The sequence below is a fragment of the Lygodium microphyllum genome, chromosome 1 (assembly GCF_053477565.2).
Source record: "Lygodium microphyllum isolate KBCC chromosome 1, Lygodium_microphyllum_v1.1.10, whole genome shotgun sequence".
In the NCBI taxonomy this organism is placed as follows: domain Eukaryota; kingdom Viridiplantae; phylum Streptophyta; class Polypodiopsida; order Schizaeales; family Lygodiaceae; genus Lygodium; species Lygodium microphyllum.
Window position 1 is genome coordinate 34,148,790 of NC_141135.1, and position 18,501 is coordinate 34,167,290.

The 18,501-nt window shown below is 40.3% G+C and overlaps 1 protein-coding gene across 4 annotated transcripts; it reads right to left on the bottom strand.

The window, feature by feature from the left end:
• Nucleotides 1-3,697: 3,697 nt before the first annotated feature.
• On the bottom strand, nucleotides 3,698-9,849 carry LOC148040986 (uncharacterized). Of its 4 annotated transcripts, XM_087675328.1 has the most exons (9): nucleotides 9,459-9,849; nucleotides 7,627-7,682; nucleotides 7,276-7,411; nucleotides 7,096-7,160; nucleotides 6,480-6,956; nucleotides 5,693-6,343; nucleotides 5,403-5,615; nucleotides 4,668-4,820; nucleotides 3,698-4,464 (listed from the first exon to the last, which is right to left on the bottom strand). In XM_087675328.1, exons 1-9 carry the CDS (start codon nucleotides 9,505-9,507, stop codon nucleotides 3,859-3,861), a joined length of 2,406 nt encoding a protein of 801 aa, XP_087531454.1. In that variant the 5' UTR covers nucleotides 9,508-9,849; the 3' UTR covers nucleotides 3,698-3,858. The 4 variants fall into 4 exon arrangements, with proteins under 4 accessions (XP_087531454.1, XP_087531462.1, XP_087531456.1 ...); XM_087675336.1 differs by lacking the exon at nucleotides 7,627-7,682 and having other exon boundaries at nucleotides 9,614-9,847; XM_087675330.1 differs by lacking the exons at nucleotides 7,627-7,682; nucleotides 9,459-9,849 and having other exon boundaries at nucleotides 7,096-7,174; nucleotides 7,276-7,413.
• Between the last annotated feature and the right edge of the window lie 8,652 nt (nucleotides 9,850-18,501).

Here is an 18,501-nt window from a genome sequence, read left to right on the forward strand (position 1 = left end):
TTAGAATTCCCCCTCAACATAGAGATAGGGGTAATTCAAAGATCATTGAAAATAATATTTTCTTATTTTTTAAAATTTATCTCCTTTTTTCAAATATACATAAATCATCCCATAACTTTTAAGTTGTCAATTTGCCCTAATTAAGAGTATTTGGAATAAATTGCCCAATGCTCAAAATTTGATGGCTCGTGTCTAGGTCGATTAGGATTAATGGTGCATTTTTTAAAAATCTAAAAAAGAGCCAAAGAATTGCACAAAATCTCAAGTTTTGCTCGATAGATTATATTTTGTAATATTTTATTTCAATGTATTCTCATTTTTTGGAAGCAACTTTGCAAACATCATAAACAAGGATGGCATAGGGTCAAATCAACATCACAAACGGAAATGATTGGGGTCGAATCAATATCACAAATGGAGATATCACCTCCATGTTGAGCAGCTTGATCGTGAGTATGAACCATTATGTAAGAAAAACAAACTATTTTTCATATCTATTACATCCAAACAATACGTAGATCACAAGGAAACAAGAATAGATCTATGGACTGACAAGATATTGTATTCAAAAAATCATTTGTATAACTTTGCACCTCCATTCAAGGAAATAACATCCTTAGTTAGCTTTGTTAGAGACGGTTATATTACAATGGCCTCTTAGGATATACTCAACATTTGGATGCAATTAAAAATGTATATAAATTAAAAAGAGATTTGTTAGAGAGGGAGGATGCCTCTTTGAGGCTAATATTAGAGCAATGCAAGCACAAACTATTATAAAACAAGGATACTATTTTAGCACAGAGAAATAGAGTGACCACTTGAGGCCCAAAGAAAGAGTGTTAGGAGTTTGCAGATGGTGAACATTTAAGATATAAAGTTGCAAAGCCATGTTATTAAGAAGAGGATACACAATGAAGAAAAGAAGCTCTTTGTTTTTTCTTTCTCCATCTCAAAAATTATTTTTTAAGTACTTTATAGCAATCAAATGTTTCAATTTTGAATACGGAGATATCTTGCAACCTAATGAAGAAAGGGATTCAAGCACGGACATCAACTACATATATAAAAATGCTTCTTAATAAGGAAGCTATCAAAGATTCCAGATGAGTGCAATGATATCTCAAATTTGTGCTGAAGCTTCTACTGGTTAGAGTACTTATAGGCTTCTTCCCTTTCTACAAGTTAAGAGTTCTACATTTGGTCTTCTATTTGGTTTTACGGATGGCTCAGGCAAAGAAAACCACCAACATCATGTTCATGAGAGATCCTCACATTGTGCAAAAGGTGTCATTGATGGGAAAGAGTATGCCTACTTTGCAAGCAGAGCTTGATGTAGACAGTCTAAGCAGCACAACTCAATCCTAATGGAGCTAAAAAGAATCATGGACTACATTGAGGCAACTATGCCCAAGTTGCCATTCATGAGGGTGCTAAAGGAGATATACAAGCAAAATAACCTCAACTATTGCTAGCAAGCTTCGGCCCTTGTTTACCTATAAGAGGCTGCAAAGAACTTCATGGTAGAGTGTGTGCCACCTCAAGCCAAGGGACTTCACACACATCTCTTAGGCTACTGAGGTTTAGATACAACAAACTACTAAGCCTAGAGGGGATAACCAATAGAAAATGAAGGGAATTTTGGAGATTCCTCCCCTTACAAAGTCTAAGAAGGTGAAGGTCACTAATGTGATAGGGAGACTATCCCACTATCACAATATAAAGTTGAATGCACAAAAGGGTAAGCAAAGAACACTTGGTGTATGAGAGAGAGAGAGAGAGAGAGAGAGAGAGAGAGAGAGAGAGACTCTAAGAGGCACATTAGCATGTATAAGCAAAATCACAAGGCCCTAGAAATGCTAGGCCCACATTAATATCATTCTACCTCTATGAAGGCCACACCAATAGCAGTTGGGTGCCATTCATTTACATCATACATCACATATTCAATGTCATTTGGCAAGAATGAGCACTACATTGTAATTTGTGAATGTCTCTTAAAAATTACATTGTAATTTGTGAATGTTTCTCACTATTAAAAGTTAGTTTTCTTGCCTATATAAGTCCTTGCATCTACAACCTTATCACAAATATAGTTTTATTGCAATGGAATGCCAATCAACACAAATTAGATTTCTAATTCTTTATTGCTATTCACAAGGATTTTGTGTTTCACACACTTGGGAAAATAAACGAACGTGGACATTAGTAACGAAGCATTCTAATTGCCAAATATGCTCTCTTTTAACTGTTGTGAAAACTTTAAGGTGAAGTGAATATTATCTTGACAAGACTTGGTTTGTGCTAATAATCTATTTTGATCTCCACTCTAATCTCGAACTCACATGCATGTATACATATACATACACGAGTGTGTGTAAAAAAGGTTTTGTTGGGGCCGAGGGGATGCCACATGGCGGTCATGCGCTGCATCACAGCCCGCCCCCCCCAAAACCCACAGACGCCCAAAGCTCGCCGCTTCGATCTCCTCCCAAGTTTCTGAGCCTGTGTGGTAGCAAGAATAATGGTAGTGCACATAACCTCGACAACAAGCTTGACTCTGCTCTTGGGCTAATTCTTTGTCGAAACCACCAATGGCAATTAAGGGTGAGAACAATCGACTTCTCTGTATATTGGCCCCTCTGTCGCTCCTTGCTTAGTCTTATCTATCTATCAGAGTGGGTCACGAGCCATCCCTTTATGAAGTGCTTACGAAGGACCATGCCTTTAACTGTTTATTGTAATGTTTTTGTTGTGTAGTAGTGCTTCACCCCAACCGTGCAGCTTAGGCGTCTTAGGCGCAGAGCACCTAGTTCTATTACGTCAAAGTTAGCACAGTTTCCTTAAGAACCCACTCCGCATGCCATTACATGTGCCACTGGATATTTTAGTAACATGATAAACGTCAAGGCTCCAATAATGCTTAAATTTTCCAAGCCCCTACAAACCTATGTTCTCACTAATTCTACCCCAACTTCCATCCAAATTACCCCCCACATGGCATCTCAGTTGGCGGGATTAATGGGTGGGTGGGTATGTACACCATGTCCATATCACAGCTGCGCAGCTCCGGAGGTCTGTCAATGTGCGAGCTCAACAGCTTATCCACAAAAGGCACATTGCGTTTAAAAAACACTTCCAAGAACATCCATTTCCATTTACATCTCTCAGCATTACCATGCAATGTATTCAGAATTGACGCTCAAAGAGGCCCTTACACCTGTGATGCATGATGCTGCATCGTCTCAAAGCAGTCAACTGTCTACAGTTGAAGACTCCAAATGCTCGGTAGCACGAGTTCAACTGCTAGATATAGTAACAGTATCAGCAAAAGAGCCGATAGTAGTGTCATGAAGTGCAACCTAAACATAGTAGCGTACTCGCTTGTAAAAACTGCTGGTGGTCAGATGTTCTACTATTGGTCTTTTGGCCTGTAAAGCAAGGTTTCAAATCCCAAAGACTCAAAACAGATGTACCCCATGATACAACAATGGGCAAAACCACACAGAGGACCAAAGATTGCCGCCATGGAGATTTACCGTAAGCTTTTAGTAGCAATCAGCCACTTAAGTAAAAGTTAAACTTTGTCTGTGCAGTACACCCCTACCAAAATAAAACGGATTCAAGTTGGCAAACTAAGTTTTTACAGTCCTCTTAACCTACTCCCCCCCGCAAGGTGCCAGCATTACCAATAAAATACTATCCACCAACTACTTGACATTTCAAAACCTTTCTTGTTAACACTTCCAGATAATCATTACAGGTGGTCAAGTGAGACAAGACATCAGATACATGGTCCTACTCGACTTTCTCCACTAACATACCCTCTACAATTAGCGGGAAAAAGCCCAACAAAGTTTACACACCCACAGCTTGTTCCACTGCTGTAGCCTTCCCCTGTATGCCCTCGAGAAGGGCTTTCTTGTAGTTGATGACAGCCCGGGTCAATTCATCTTTCCCCTCTGCTGAAGACTGAGTATCCACTCTTGGTTTACCCTCTGACAAGGGACAGGAATCCAGTTTTGGCTTTCCCTCTGCTGAAGACGGGGGTTCCAGTTTTGGCTTTGCTGACTCCACTTCCAGCTTTCCATCTACTAAAGACTGAGATTCCACTTTGGCCTTTCCCTCTGATGGACACTGGGAACACAATTTTGGCTTTCCCTCCCCTGAAGACTGAGAGTCCAAATTCAACTTACTTTTGCATGCAGCAAGGTCAACAGGTTCAGAGGGTTCAGTAGGTATCTCATGCTTAATGGCAACAGAATCGTTATCACTGTTTACAATTGCACTGTTACAATCAACATCTCCAGTCATCTTCAGATCAGCTACTTTGCCGTCAAGGTTGGCAGCTTTCACATCATTTTTCACTTCATCTGGCTTTCCATTCTCTTTATCTTCATATGCTGAAGCAATGGACTCATTAGGCTTCTTGTCAAAAACTCTTTGCTTAATCTGTTTCACTGCCTGTTTGAAAGGACAAAACAGAGCTTTAGAAACCTAATATTTGGTCAGTACAGGAGGTTTGATAGGAAATCTCTCCAGACTGTGTTCAAAACTGTGGCTTTTTTCTCAAATGTTCTCTGTTAGATTGGTTGATTGCCTATGCAGAAGGAAACTCAAGATGGGTAACACACATAATTTCACAAGACAACAAAAATCAAAACCACCTGCTGCTGCTGCTGCTGCTGCTGTTGCCTCAGCTTTCTCTCTTGCAAGACCCTCTGGCGTCCATCATAGAAGGCAAAATCATCGAGCAATGATGTTCTAATTGGGAAATTCTTGAAAATCTTAAGCATTTCAAGACCTTGTTGATAATGAACCTGCATGCAAGTCAACAAGTTGGAAATGAAAGAAAAACAAACCTAAGGTGTGGAAACTGCTAAGATTACTGCCAACAGGAGAGAAAATCACATATTTAAGAATGGCACCACAAACCTTCATCCATTGATGCAGCACACAAGCCAGACAGCTGGACCAAGCATGGCATAGTCTTAACAAACATGGAACATCACATAATTGCAGAATTTCGCCTCTAAAACACATTCATGATGAATTTAGACTTGCAAATCTGACCAACAGCAATAATCAGAAAAACATTCAAAATGCACCAGATTGCAGCACAAACATTCATTGGCACTAGGCTGTGAAAAAATTTGCTTATGCAATAAGCTTTACATGTATAACCCACGCTTCTAGAAGACATGCAACTACAGACAACCATAAATAAACCAACAACACTCTAGTTGTGCCACTTCAGTGCACTACACACTCCAACAAAAGCCATAACAGTTACATACCTGGAGAGCACTCTAAAAGTACCAGAAAAGAAATTGATTGAAAGGCTCAAACATAGAGAGACTTAACAGATTCAGATGAGCCATCAAAAGACTGGTCCTCCTCACCTCTTGTGTGTCCCGACTGTGTGTTACTGGTTTGTTTTCGTTGTTTGCAAGGATAATATGCCTAAAATGACAGTTGGGCACATCCTTGACAATGTGCCATTTTACAGGTAAACATCCACTCCATTTGCCTTGGAGCCAAAAATCCATGTTCTTGTTGAAGTCCACCGCACCAACCATCTCAGCCACACCACAAAACTGCCCACTTGAATTCACCTAAAAACTTACAATGGTAAGAACGCACAGTCCCCCATGGTCAGCCACCAGACAACATACAGAAAAAATAGACTCACCGAAAAAAAGAAAAAAACTGGACAGCTGGTTGATATGGACTCCAACTTTTCTTGAGCTTTCCAATAAGCCTCATCTAGCCGCTTGTTACCATTAGGAGTACTCGACCAAACACCATATTTGATGCTTTTGTGCACATCATCTTCACTGTATGATTTAATGACAAAAAACTTTGCAGCATCGTAAGCTGTCTGGAAATCCTCCTTGTTATAGTCATTTCTGTTGACCACAGTGCTCTGGTTTTCAGATGTCTGGAAATCCTCCTTGTTATAGTCATTCCTGTTGACCACAGTGCTCTGGTTTTCAGCTACATAAGTTAGAAAGCAGGGTGTATCTGCATCTCCACATGCCTGAGCAGCTGTATGAACCTTAGTCTTAGTCACACAGGACTTCTGACTTGGTCCCTTTGGAGCACAAGCAGAGGCAGCAGGTGTAAGGGCTTGTACGTCCCCTTTACCCTGGTGCTTTGAAGCATCTTTCGCTCGCCAGTTGCATCCTGCACCAGCTGAACCAGGTTTTCCACTGCTTGCCTTTGACCCACCATTACCTCCCCGTCCAGCCATGTTTGGAGCTGAATATACCCGTGGAAACCCTTGGTATCTTCCACAACCAGCAGGTAGAGGAGGGATATAGCTGGAAGAAAAACCACCATTCTGCAGATAGTATTAAACACTAAAATCAGATGGTAGTCACCAGGAACTGAGTTTTATTAACACATCATGCTAATAGCACTAAAATTTGAGCCAGAATACATGAACACAAAGTAACGCCTTGCTCCAAAAGCCAAACCTGTGTTGAAGACATTTGCGGAAGGGCACGACCTGAGGAAGGCCACTGCTGAGAATAGTAGTCATAACCACTTGGTGGGCCATAATAGCCACCATTCACACCAGCTGAGAAACTACCCCACTGATTTGATCCATCAGGTGGAACAGGATTGCGGTATCCCATCTGATTACCCTGCCTGCCCCCACCTCCTTGCTTGATTTTCCGGCTCTGATTTGGTTCATTTGAATTCGCTTTCTTAGAACCCACCTTAGATCCCTCTTGACCTGAAGGAACTGGAGCAGAGGGATAATAGTGCATAATTGAAGATGATGGAACCTGCTGATAAATGTGTCCATAGAGATGTGGCCCATAACCCGGTGCCCCAGAATTCATGTTTGACATGTAAGATCCAGGGGACTGTGAGCAATAGGCAGCCTGAGGTGGGTACCCATAGCCAGGAGCATAATATACATGCTGCCCATTGTCTAAATGAACTCCCTACAGGAAATCATGTTAGGTTTACTGACAGTTCCGTAACTACAACAAATATCCAATGGCAATGTTCAAGCTGAAAGTAGCACTATCAGAAGTGCAAACTATTGTTCAAGATGCACAGATTTTCAAAAGAGATTCTTACAGGGTAATTGCTCCTTGCATCATAAGCCATGCTATCCTCCAGGCTCACCATTGATGAATTATAGCCTACAAAAACTCCCCTGTAAGCTCAAGATGCTTAGGTTGTATATATTGTAACATAGATTACTAACTCAAAAGCCTACATCTATCAACTTATCACTGGTCCACGAACACTGCACACCTTCACTATGGTACCCAGACTCTTTGCAAGGTCCATCAGGAGTGTAGTAGACACTTAAAACACCAGCTTCAGCAATCCCATCTGATGGTTTCATGTGAGTTGCATCAGAAATCTTATTTTCAATGATGGGTAGTTCCTAGAAAACATGACAAGTCAAGATATCAGTAAGATGGCACATCACCATTAGGACTTTGCATGAGATTTGCAACAGAATTCTTTTTTTCAAGACTGGGGAGTCCTTTAAATAAAATGGGACAGTTCAGGAATCAGCAAAATAGGCACAACTTATGACGGACATTACACCTCTGCTTGCAACCCATTAATACTGAGAATGCTGCATAAATTGACTACCTGCACTAGCTTGTCCTTGACAACTCCATTCATACTTTGAAGCCGTTCACCTGGGTCTATCTGAGAGTTAAGCTTTCAACATTTGAGCTTTTCTTTGTGGAACAATAAAAGTGCATCCACTCCCATGCTCACACAAAATCTTAGGTTGTGGCACATGGGAACAATCAATCTTTAATAAATTAGTGACGATGCAATGTTTCCCAAAAGCTACGACAGTTGCAACAACCCACTCAATAGTGTTTCCTCTTTATCCTTCGATGAGTTCTCCAACTTTCAGGTACACAAGCAGAAGAAGTAACATCATGAATCCAAAGGGCCCACCTTTGACGTAGACTGTCAAGACTCTAGGTACTGTTGACCGAGAATACATACTTCACATCATGCTTCAGAATTATGAGATCAGATCAGTATTACCATCACTGTACTCAAAACTGTTGTTTCACTCCAATTAATACATGGCACCCAGGCCAAATCACACTACATGTTCCTACTGAACATGTGGCACTGTGAGTGGCGATACAGATCCGATTCATCTGCTACCACTGTTGGCCCAACTAAGTATGAAAACCATTCAGGACTTCAACACTGGTACAACAGGTCTAATTCCCGATGTCACAGAATGTCTGAAAAGAGCATTCTCAGTGATTAAGCACAACGACACATCTTTGCATCTGCCTCTTGATATTACACGGTATTAAATAATGATAACAGACACACTTCTAACACTAAAGACTTGGTAACTGAGTAGCTATATATTTCAATATCATAACAATGACAGTCCACGCATCCCTAGTGAGACCACAGTTAAACATATCACAAAGACACTGGACTGTGCTATTGGTCTCATATATAGGCTATACACAGAAATTGTGACTTGCGCAACAAAGTGCGTGACAAATCCAATAAATTCTGTGATGCCTGTTTCATGAAATCAGAGAATCAGGCCAATACATCCTCAAAGCTGTCCAGTATCAGGGCCCGTGAATTTGGAATGGCTGCATTCATCACAAACAAAACTAACTATCCAATAAACTACAGCAAGCCACTCCTACTTGTGTGTGCTCACTAGCCAGATCCAGAATTCCATACTGCAAAAGGCCTACACACTTCTGCTGACTATGTCAAAAACAACTACTTACACTGCACTAAACCAGATTCCTCTTGAGTCTAGACTGTGTTACAGCACAGCCAAACCTTGGATCCGTGCAGAGACAGCTCAACATGTAACACTCAGAATCTCAGTAAATCATGCTTCATCTACATGCTCCGCATGCCTTTTTCATAAAGTCGCACAAGACATGTTGTCCTTACTTCAAAAATCAACCTCAATAAAGTGGAATGGCGCAGTTGAAGTGATTCAGTGTACCCTGCAGGTACAGGATAACATCGCATATGCCACACAGGTAAATGCCAGCACCAACCAGTTAGAGTCTGTAAACCCCCACTAAACCTCAAGAATTGTGCCAAATAATGTCTTGCAACTGGGGGGTGTCGAGTGCATTCCCACAGCAAGGGCGTACTAAAAACGCTGGGTTTATAATAAGAAACGACGATTTTAACTGAAAAGCACAGCAAGCACACACTGATTCACACTGTTGTAAACCGGATCTGTTGAGACTGCTGGCCACCGAATGAGCTAAAACACGCGGAAATGATTTTACAGCTGGCCGAGGCAGGACTGTGTTCCAAAATCTGGGGGGTTCCAAAACCCTCAGTTCTGTGCATATTCCCATGTAGCGCAGGAGGCTTGCAGAATTTCTACCAAGACAAAACTACAGAAAACAAAGATTGGGGGAGGGGGGGTGTGTGGTACGCAGACAAAAAATGGATACGTTTGGTGGCAGGTGCCGAGTCGGGGACGACCATTTCGGAGAAGGCCATGGCTTTTTCCACCTGGGGAAGGAGCTCGGGGGGCTGCGGAGAGGGCCGGGGGAGGGGGAATCTGATAGAAAAAAAAGGAGAGGGGGGAGCTGAAACGTGACCTGACCTGACCTGAAGCAGCAAATTGGAGCTGGAGCTCGCGGAAAATTCGAGAGGCCGAGGCGCGCACAGGCACAAACGCAGAAAGAGAGGCAGGCAGGCAGGCAGAGGAGGCGACAACGTGCAAGATGGAGGCGGCCGCCACACACACACACACACACACACACAGTAGGTCTCCTGCCCTTCTTCGACTCCTCTCCCTCTCTCTCTCTCTCTCTCTCTCTCCACGACGACCTAAAAGGACCCTCTCAGTAAACCTCTCCCCCACTTAAACGAGCTTCCTCCACCACTCTCTCATGAGAGTCGTTCTCATTCTCCTTTTGTCTCTCTCCCTTTGTTTTGGCTTTTGGCCCCTTAGGCCCCCTTTCCGACCCTTGGAGTTTTACGTAAAACCTTGGAATCCTACTCCTTTTCCTCAAAGACTCTTGTCTCCCCCACCCTCGAGATTCCTTGTGTTATACCTAGCAAATCCATGTGTGAGCCTCTAGATTCCCTCTCTCATCTCCCAAATCCCATTGTTACTAAACACTCGACTTTCAATCAAAGCCAACTTCCGTTCAAGCAAATGCCAGAATGGCAACAGGTATTCCAAATTCTTCATTCGCAGCGCCCTAGTAACCCATTAACTTCCTTATTTAAAAATCGGAAAGATATTCTATGCCAATGTTCCTCCTCCTCCTCCCCCCCCCCCCCCCCCTCTCTCTCTCTCTCTCAAAATAGTGTTGGCCACCAAAGCTAAGAATGCAATATCTTTCTTACGATATAATTTGTGTCAAAGTGGTTGGTTACCTGTAATTCCTTCATGTACTTCATGTAGCACCTCCTCAATTTCATATTCACATACACATCTCCAAAGAAGATCGTCCTACCCTGATATATATAACTACCCAACAATTATTTGATAAAATCGAGTCTTAATCGAGAGATGGGTGAGCCACCTTCTTTTAATTAATTGTTCGGGTAACCCATTCTCTAGGATGTGTACAATGTGATCAACCCAGTAAGGCATCAAGTTGCTTTGAAAAGTTGAGCCTCCTACTGTATTCTAAACAAGTGCGCATAACATAGGTCGTCATTATTGTCAGTTGCCTCCTCTCCACTTGTCACTCATGACATGTGATCAACCATAAACTATTGCTTTCCCTTCCACACAACCACTGAGAAGGCAATTTCCAACAAAAGCAAAAGTCATCAAGCTATTCTCCTTGTGGCACAAGGTTTATTTACCAAATACAAAAGTGCTTGATACTCTACAAAGAATATGAATGGTGTGGCTAGTAAATACTCACAATTTTTTACTTATGTACGCAATTCCCAATCCTTCCCTTTCCATTGTTGAATAAATCACATCAATATCAATGATTTGTATACTGGTGAAGCTCATCAGAAATCCATATTATGCTTGCTAGGTTGCCATATCACTACTCCGATTGTGATTTTGGATGCATCAATGTGCACGTGGAACGTTTCCAAATTGGGCTCGTAAGATGGGTGTGGACATAAGAGCCTTCGTGAGAGCCTCATAAGAAGCTTGTCATTCCTCAAAGTCCATTCCTAGATAGCTAGGAGCTTGCAGAATGGTCTTGCTATTGTAGTGTATTTTAACATAAAGTACTATAATATATGGTATGTCCCAAGAATCATTAACTACCTTTTTGGTTTTTGAGTGGTGGGAGATCCACTATCATTCTAATCTTGGTAGTGTCAATCGCAATGTTATTTTTGGATACCACATGGCCTAAAATGATGCAATGCTTAACCCAAAATTGGGACTTTACTAGATTCAATGAGAATTGGCATTATCAACACCTCTTAAAGACAACTCAAAGTTTCTCAAGGTGTTTCTCCCAATTGGAGTGACCATATATTTACTACACCTAAAGATGTGAACTTCCCATCAAATCCTTAATGTTCAAGGGTCTAGTGGGAAGTTGTTGAAGATAGGAGCTGTTCTCTATTTTGGAGGGTTCCTTCAAGTATTCTCCCCTATACTTAACCTCATGTAGACCAACTATTTTATCCACATGAATTGCAACTTTCAAAAAAAGAGCTTCCAATTTTGAGGACATAAGGTCTGAATCTCCAATCCTCTATTTGTAAAGCAATCCAAATATATTACAAAGAGTCTAATATTATGGGTTCTTGTATTGGGGTTGGGAATCCTAGAAAAGTTCACTATAGTGGCCACATTGACTACTCTCCCCTACTAACTTTTCATTATGTTGCTATTTTAGGATAGCATGTTTCTTTCCCCTACTAGTGCCATCACTCCTCCCTTAGAAATCACTCTCAAGCCCTTAGCTCTAACCTTGATGTTTTTCACAAGTATTGAGATCCCAAGTTCTTTTAAAGACATGTTTTGTAAAAGAAAACACAATTCTCATTATTATTTTCGATAAACACAATTGGGGAGCCACTTGATGTGCTATAATAGATACAAGGATCCTACTTACTCGTAATGAGTCTAATAACCTTACTACTAAGTAACCAAGGCTCTATTGATATATGGTTTTGCAACTCTACTCCTTTCCAAATCCATCTATAAGTTGGTGAATGTGCTTGGCATGGCATAAAAAGGTACAAGTGGACTACCACTCATCCAAAAAAACAACCTTAGTATTGGTTAAAGTCTTACAAAATAGCCTTACTATCGATTAAATTCTCCAAAAAAACAACTTAATGGTGCATGTTAATTTGTGCTTTTGGAACCTCTCTTTTGAAGAGGTCCATCACACCAATCCTTGCTCGAGTCCATTCTCATGTGCAAATATGGCTTGTAGAAGCTTAGTGCTTAAGCATGGGTAAGATGATGGTTCGAAATTTTATTTCTTATAATGCTTACAAGCAAATTGTTCATATTGGTCATTATTTTCTTACATTTCCTTGTGCAAAAGTTGGGACCAGTTATAATAACAACTTATAATTCCTACTCATTCAAAAAAGGTCTCCCTTGTGCAAAAGTTGGGACCACTTATAGTAACAACTTATAATTCTCACTCATTCAATACACTATGATCCTATAGGGGCCCCATGTGGTTACTTTTCATGTGCTATTAACATTTGCTCTATAAACAATCCAATGCCTCTAGCCCTATCACCTAAACCAAAAATATGCATCCAAGTATTGAAGGTGGAGATGGAAAACAAAGGCATCCTAGATTTTCTTTTATTGTTTTTGTACTTTATTGTTTCTTCCAAAGCCTCATTGATCAGCCTACATTTTCACAATGGTGCTAGTAGAATCAAAAGGTTCCTCAAAACCCTATCAGTGTTGGTGTTATTAAATCACCTCACTGTAATGATGGGATACCTCAAACCTCTTAAATGTTGTTTGTCAATTTGTTGAAATTGTGAGTTTCATTATCTTCATCACAAAGAATTTGACATGCAATTATTGTTCTTTCTCTTAGAGCACTTATCTTACTATGCTTAAATAGTTCCAATGATCACTGAACCCCCTTTCAATGAAATGCTACACATTTGTGATTATACATACAATCTTATTTCAATATGTCAATTCCATTATGTATATGTGTGATGAGTAGTCGATATGGAACAATGTTAGAAATGGATTCGAATGTGATATCGATATGTTTGCTTGTCAAATTCACTTATTTATGTGTGTGTGTGTGTGTGTGTGTGTGTGTGTGTGTGTGTGTGTGTGTGTGTGTGTGTGTGTGTGTGTGTGTGTGTGTGTACATAATAATAATTATATATATATATATATATATATATATATATATATATATATATATATATATATATCTCTCTCTCTCTCTCTCTCTCTCTCTCTCTCTCTCTCTCTCTCTCTCTCTCTCTCTCTCTCTCTCTCTCTCTCTCTCTCTCATTATACACCTTAGATGTTCTATTTCTTTTGAGTCTAGCATTCATGATATTTGTGAGATGGTATTCTAATCATCCTCACGTTGCACACATTATAACGTGATTCAAATTAAGTGGCACTATTCATCAAAATATCAACCATCTAATTGATATCATTTAGTATATATATTTAGTAATTTGATTTGAAATATGCACACAAGCATAGCATGTTATGTCATTTATGGCAAAGAAATTTTAAGCTTGATACAATTTGAATTGACTTTAATTATGCATTTGCAAGATTGTAAGTCCACAAGACAACACCTACAATGGGGACTATACCACCAAGATTATGATTGTACCAATGCCTTAAATAATATGTGGACTTTGTACTTAATGCCTATTATTAGTACTTTTCCATTAAGCTTGAAAATGTATATTGTGAGAAGATGCTTAGATTTCATGTAATTCCTATAAGCATTGAAAATTTGGGCACTCATGTTGCCCATCCCCAATATACATGAAGTAGGAAACAAAATATTGTGTATGGAAACTTCTACAATTTATCTACATAAAAAGGGCCTAACTCTTCTATCAAGTTGTTAACATTAAAATACTAACCAATGATTTACATCAATTAGCAACACATCTCATAGCACAATAGTTTCTATGTACCAATTAATGTCAATTCGCAACACACCTCACAGCCCAATTGTTTGGTGTAAGGAAGAGGGCCTGCGAGTCGTCGGAAGAGCTCTTAGCTGAGCTTCAAGTTGCATCTTTGATGTTGTATCTACTTACCTTTTTTGACATTAATACAATTTACGACATTATCAATAGTTTCTATGTAGACATTGCTAGTATGTAATATATAATATTGCCTAGCTTCAAAGCATTGAACCATCAACTTGTAAACTTGATGATAACTAATTAACAATTTTAGAGATACTAAGAAAATAACATAACATATATGCAAAACTTTATAAACCATAACATGGTTGACAAAGTCATGAGATAGTTTAATAATGACAAATATGGCTAGATAGATCCATCAAGTGTTAAATAACAACGGTTTATAATGATGTATTATGTGAAGAATCCTCTTGAGCTATCAATACTATTCTAGGTAGGTTTCACTTGTTTAAGAATTCAAATCTCATATTTAAGGTATTTAATCCTTTGATCACACCAACACACTTATGTGTAAAGCTATATTGGCTTATGCATGATATAAATAATTGCAATTAATAGGTTGAAGTATGGTTCATGATTTATCTATAACATGTTGGTTACAACCCAATATTTGCTTTTATGTTTACTACTAGTTGAGAAAAATGATCAATTGTGTCTATACATTTGAGTAAAGCCACAACTAGAAATAACCACAATTGTGTGCTACTTATACTATATGACTTCCAGAACTAGATGCTTCATGTGCATAAGGCAAGGGTATGCCTTACATGAAGAGTAACTTACATAATCAAATTCCACAATAGTAAAAAATATATTCTCATTGGCTCAAATCATGAGCCATTTCACATGCCTTGCATGTGCAACAATGTAGCCCAAGGCACAATATTTGCATGAAGTACAAGTACACTCCAATGTAAGTTTTGGAAAACTTGAGTGATAAAACATTAGATGTAATCAATCTTTTTCAATTGTTCACACTACAAGATTTGAGCTAGTAGCGACGGCGAATAGCGGCGTCGCTATTGGCGTCGCTAATAGTGTCGCTATTTGTGTCGCTAAATGCGACGCAAATAGCGATGCTCCACAGGGAAAAAAAGCGGCCGAAACCGAGCGTGGTTTTCATTTCGTGTTTGCGGCTTGTGAGTTTTGAGAGCGAGAGCGAGGGAGAGAGCGATTGTCGTGAGAGAAGGAGAGGAAGAAGACTTGCCGCCGCTGCCGCCGTTGTTCGCGAAGGAGAGGAGGAGCCTTCATCGCAAAGAGGAGCCGCCCCACGCTCGCCATATCTCATCGGCGAGTCTCCCTCTCTCTTTCTTTTGCTTGTTTAAGGTTTAAATCACTCTCTTTTGCTTGTTTAGGAGAGGAAATGAGAGAGAAAGAGAAGGAGAGGGAGAGAGAGGGAGAGAAAGAGAAAGAGAGGGAGAGGGAGAGGGAGAGGGAGGGGGAGGGGGAGGAAATGAGAGAGGGAGAGAAAGAGAAAGAGAGAGGGAGGGAGAGTGCATTCTCTCTCTCCCTCTCCCTTTTGCTTGTTTAATGTTTAAATCACTTTCTTTTCTGCTTGTTTAGGAGAGGAAACGAGAGAGTAAGAGAGAAAGAGAGGGAGAGGGAGAGGGAGAGGGAGAGAGAGGGAGAGAAAGAGAAAGAGAAAGAGAGGGAGAGGGAGAGGGAGGGGGAGGAAATGAGAGAGGGAGAGAAAGAGAAAGAGAGGGAGAGGGAGGGAGAGTGCATTCTCTCTCTCCCTCTCCCTTTTGCTTGTTTAATGTTTAAATCACTTTTTTTTTGCTTGTTTAGGAGAGGAAATGAGAGAGGGAGAGAGGGAGAGGGAGAGGGAGAGGGAGGGGAAGGAAATGAGAGAGGGAGAGAAAGAGAAAGAGAGGGAGAGTGCATTGTCTCTCTCCCTCTCCCTTTTGCTTGTTTAATGTTTAAATCACTTTATTTTTTGCTTGTTTAGGAAATGAGAGAGAAAGAGAGGGAGAGGGAGAGGGAGAGGGAGGGAGAGTGCATTCTCTCTCTCACTCTCCCTCTTGCTTGTTTAATGTTTGAATCACTTTCTTTTTTGCTTGTTTAGGAGAGAAAATGAGAGAGAAAGAGAGAAAGAGAGGGAGAGGGAGAGAGAGGGAGAGGGAGAGGGAGAGGGAGGGAGAGTGCATTCTCTCTCTCCCTCTCCCTTTTGCTTTTGGAGAGTGTTAAGATATATTGTGAGAGGGAGAGGAAATGCGAGAGAAAGAGAAAGAGAGGGAGAGAGAGGGAGAGAAAGAGAAAGATAACAGATATTAGAATGATAGCATATCCATGATTATGGTAATGGTATCCACTTTACTTTTTTTATGGATACCATTACATCGACTCCTTAAGGGGGCTAAAAATTAGTCATACCGTTTATAATGGTATGCAATGTGCTTTGCCATGGGCCACGTACATTGGTGACTCTTTAAGATGGCTTAAAATTGGTCATGTCCTTCATAATGTCCAAGTAGGGGATCTAATTGTGATATGCATAATTCATTGTTTTTGTATTAACTTTATAGGCATAACAAATTAGAAATCATGCCAACTAGTCAACGGAAGGACTAAAAGAAAATGATACCCTAGCTAATGGTCATTACGGTACTTCATCAAAATGAACCCAAAAGTATTGTTATAGAAGAAAAATCCCTTAAATTGAGTATATGATATTTTCTCTCAGGTCTTATGACTATGAGTAGAATTGATTGAAATAAATTTTATTACTATAGTTGATAAATTTCATAGATGGCATTAATTTTAATACGCGATCCTAGAACAAAAAAACCACATTTCTAAGATGCTTTTTGTTGAGACTGATTTATTATTAGACTAAGAGATTCTCAATTATGCTCATAAATGGATTACTTATACTCAAAGCCCTCTAGTGCAGTTTTTTACAATAATGAATAATTATCTACCGGGACAAACAAATCCTTGAGCATGATACAAGGCCGAGATATAACATCAAAAAATCTCTCAACTACTATGTACAATGCAAGATTTATGGTCAACTTGCAACTTGACGTACATCTCCATAAAGCTATCCATTTAAGCCTTGTTTGCTGTAATGTAGATAGGATGGAAAACGAAGAAGGTCTTATTGTTCAAGATCGCGAGACGTATCTTAATCAGTGTGTCCCATGTCCTTGCTCTCAATGCAAGTTGGCAATTAGAAGAAAACGCCGATTGTCTATAGAACACGTACGACGATTTGGCGAGTTTCAATTTGAGATCATTGATCAGGCGATTGCGGATTTTCAGCAAACGGTAATTTGAAGTTAATATTAATCATGCATTGTACTCGCAAGCTAATTGAGAACCATACACAATAAGATTGGGTCTTGTTGGCAAATTTTCTATCCAGGGGGGTGATGTCTCGACCCAAGGGGGAGTGCACCCTTTGCGGCCAATTAGAAGAGTTCGTGGACGTGTGATGGATGGATTGCAGGAGCCAATCCACCACTCGCAAGGCCCATCTATACCGTCAATGCTAGAGGAGACAGACAACCTTTCCGACCTACCTACAATCTTGGAGCCTGAGATGGAGGCAATGATCGATGCATTGATTCCCATGGATGTTGAGACATCTGACCCGCTTAGAGATGAAGCATCCATACCATTATATGATGGGTGTCGAGTATCTCGTTTGAAGACATTGCTTGCACTCTTAAGTGTGCAAGCAAAATACGGTTGGAGCGATATGAGTGTGACTGAGTTATTCAGGTACCTTGCACATAGGCTTCATTGATTTTTATTTTTTACAATATTATTGCAAATATTTGTGCTTTTTCAAGGTGTTTTATGATTTTTTTCAGGTTATTGAAATATCATATATTACCACCTGCAAATACCATGCCTGAGTCTCGTGATGATGCACGACATGTTTTACGGAAGCTTGGTATGGACTACAATAACATCCATGCATGTATCAACGACTGCATACTGTTTCGAGATGAATACGAGACTATGGAGACCTGTCCAAAGTGTGGTGCTCAAAGGTATCGATAGGACTTGCAAGGGCAAACCATCCCTCAAAAACTTCTCAGGCACTTTCCGCTCATCCCCCGCATGAACCACATGTTTCGCATGGCAAGCTTGACAACGTGCCATGTGCAGAATAGGTCCACGGATGGAGTTCAACGAATATCAGTGGATTCGCGCGCATGGAGCCACATTGACTCTACCTTCCCAGGCTTTGCGCGAGAGCCAAGGAATCTTCGACTCGGTCTCGCCATGGATGGTGTGAACCCATTCAGTCTGCGCTCAACTTCTTACAGTGTGTGGCCTATAGTGCTTGTCAACTACAACATCCCTCCATGGCTTTCTACGAAGAAATGACATCTCATCCTTAGCTTGCTTGTCCCGAGCCGCTACAAA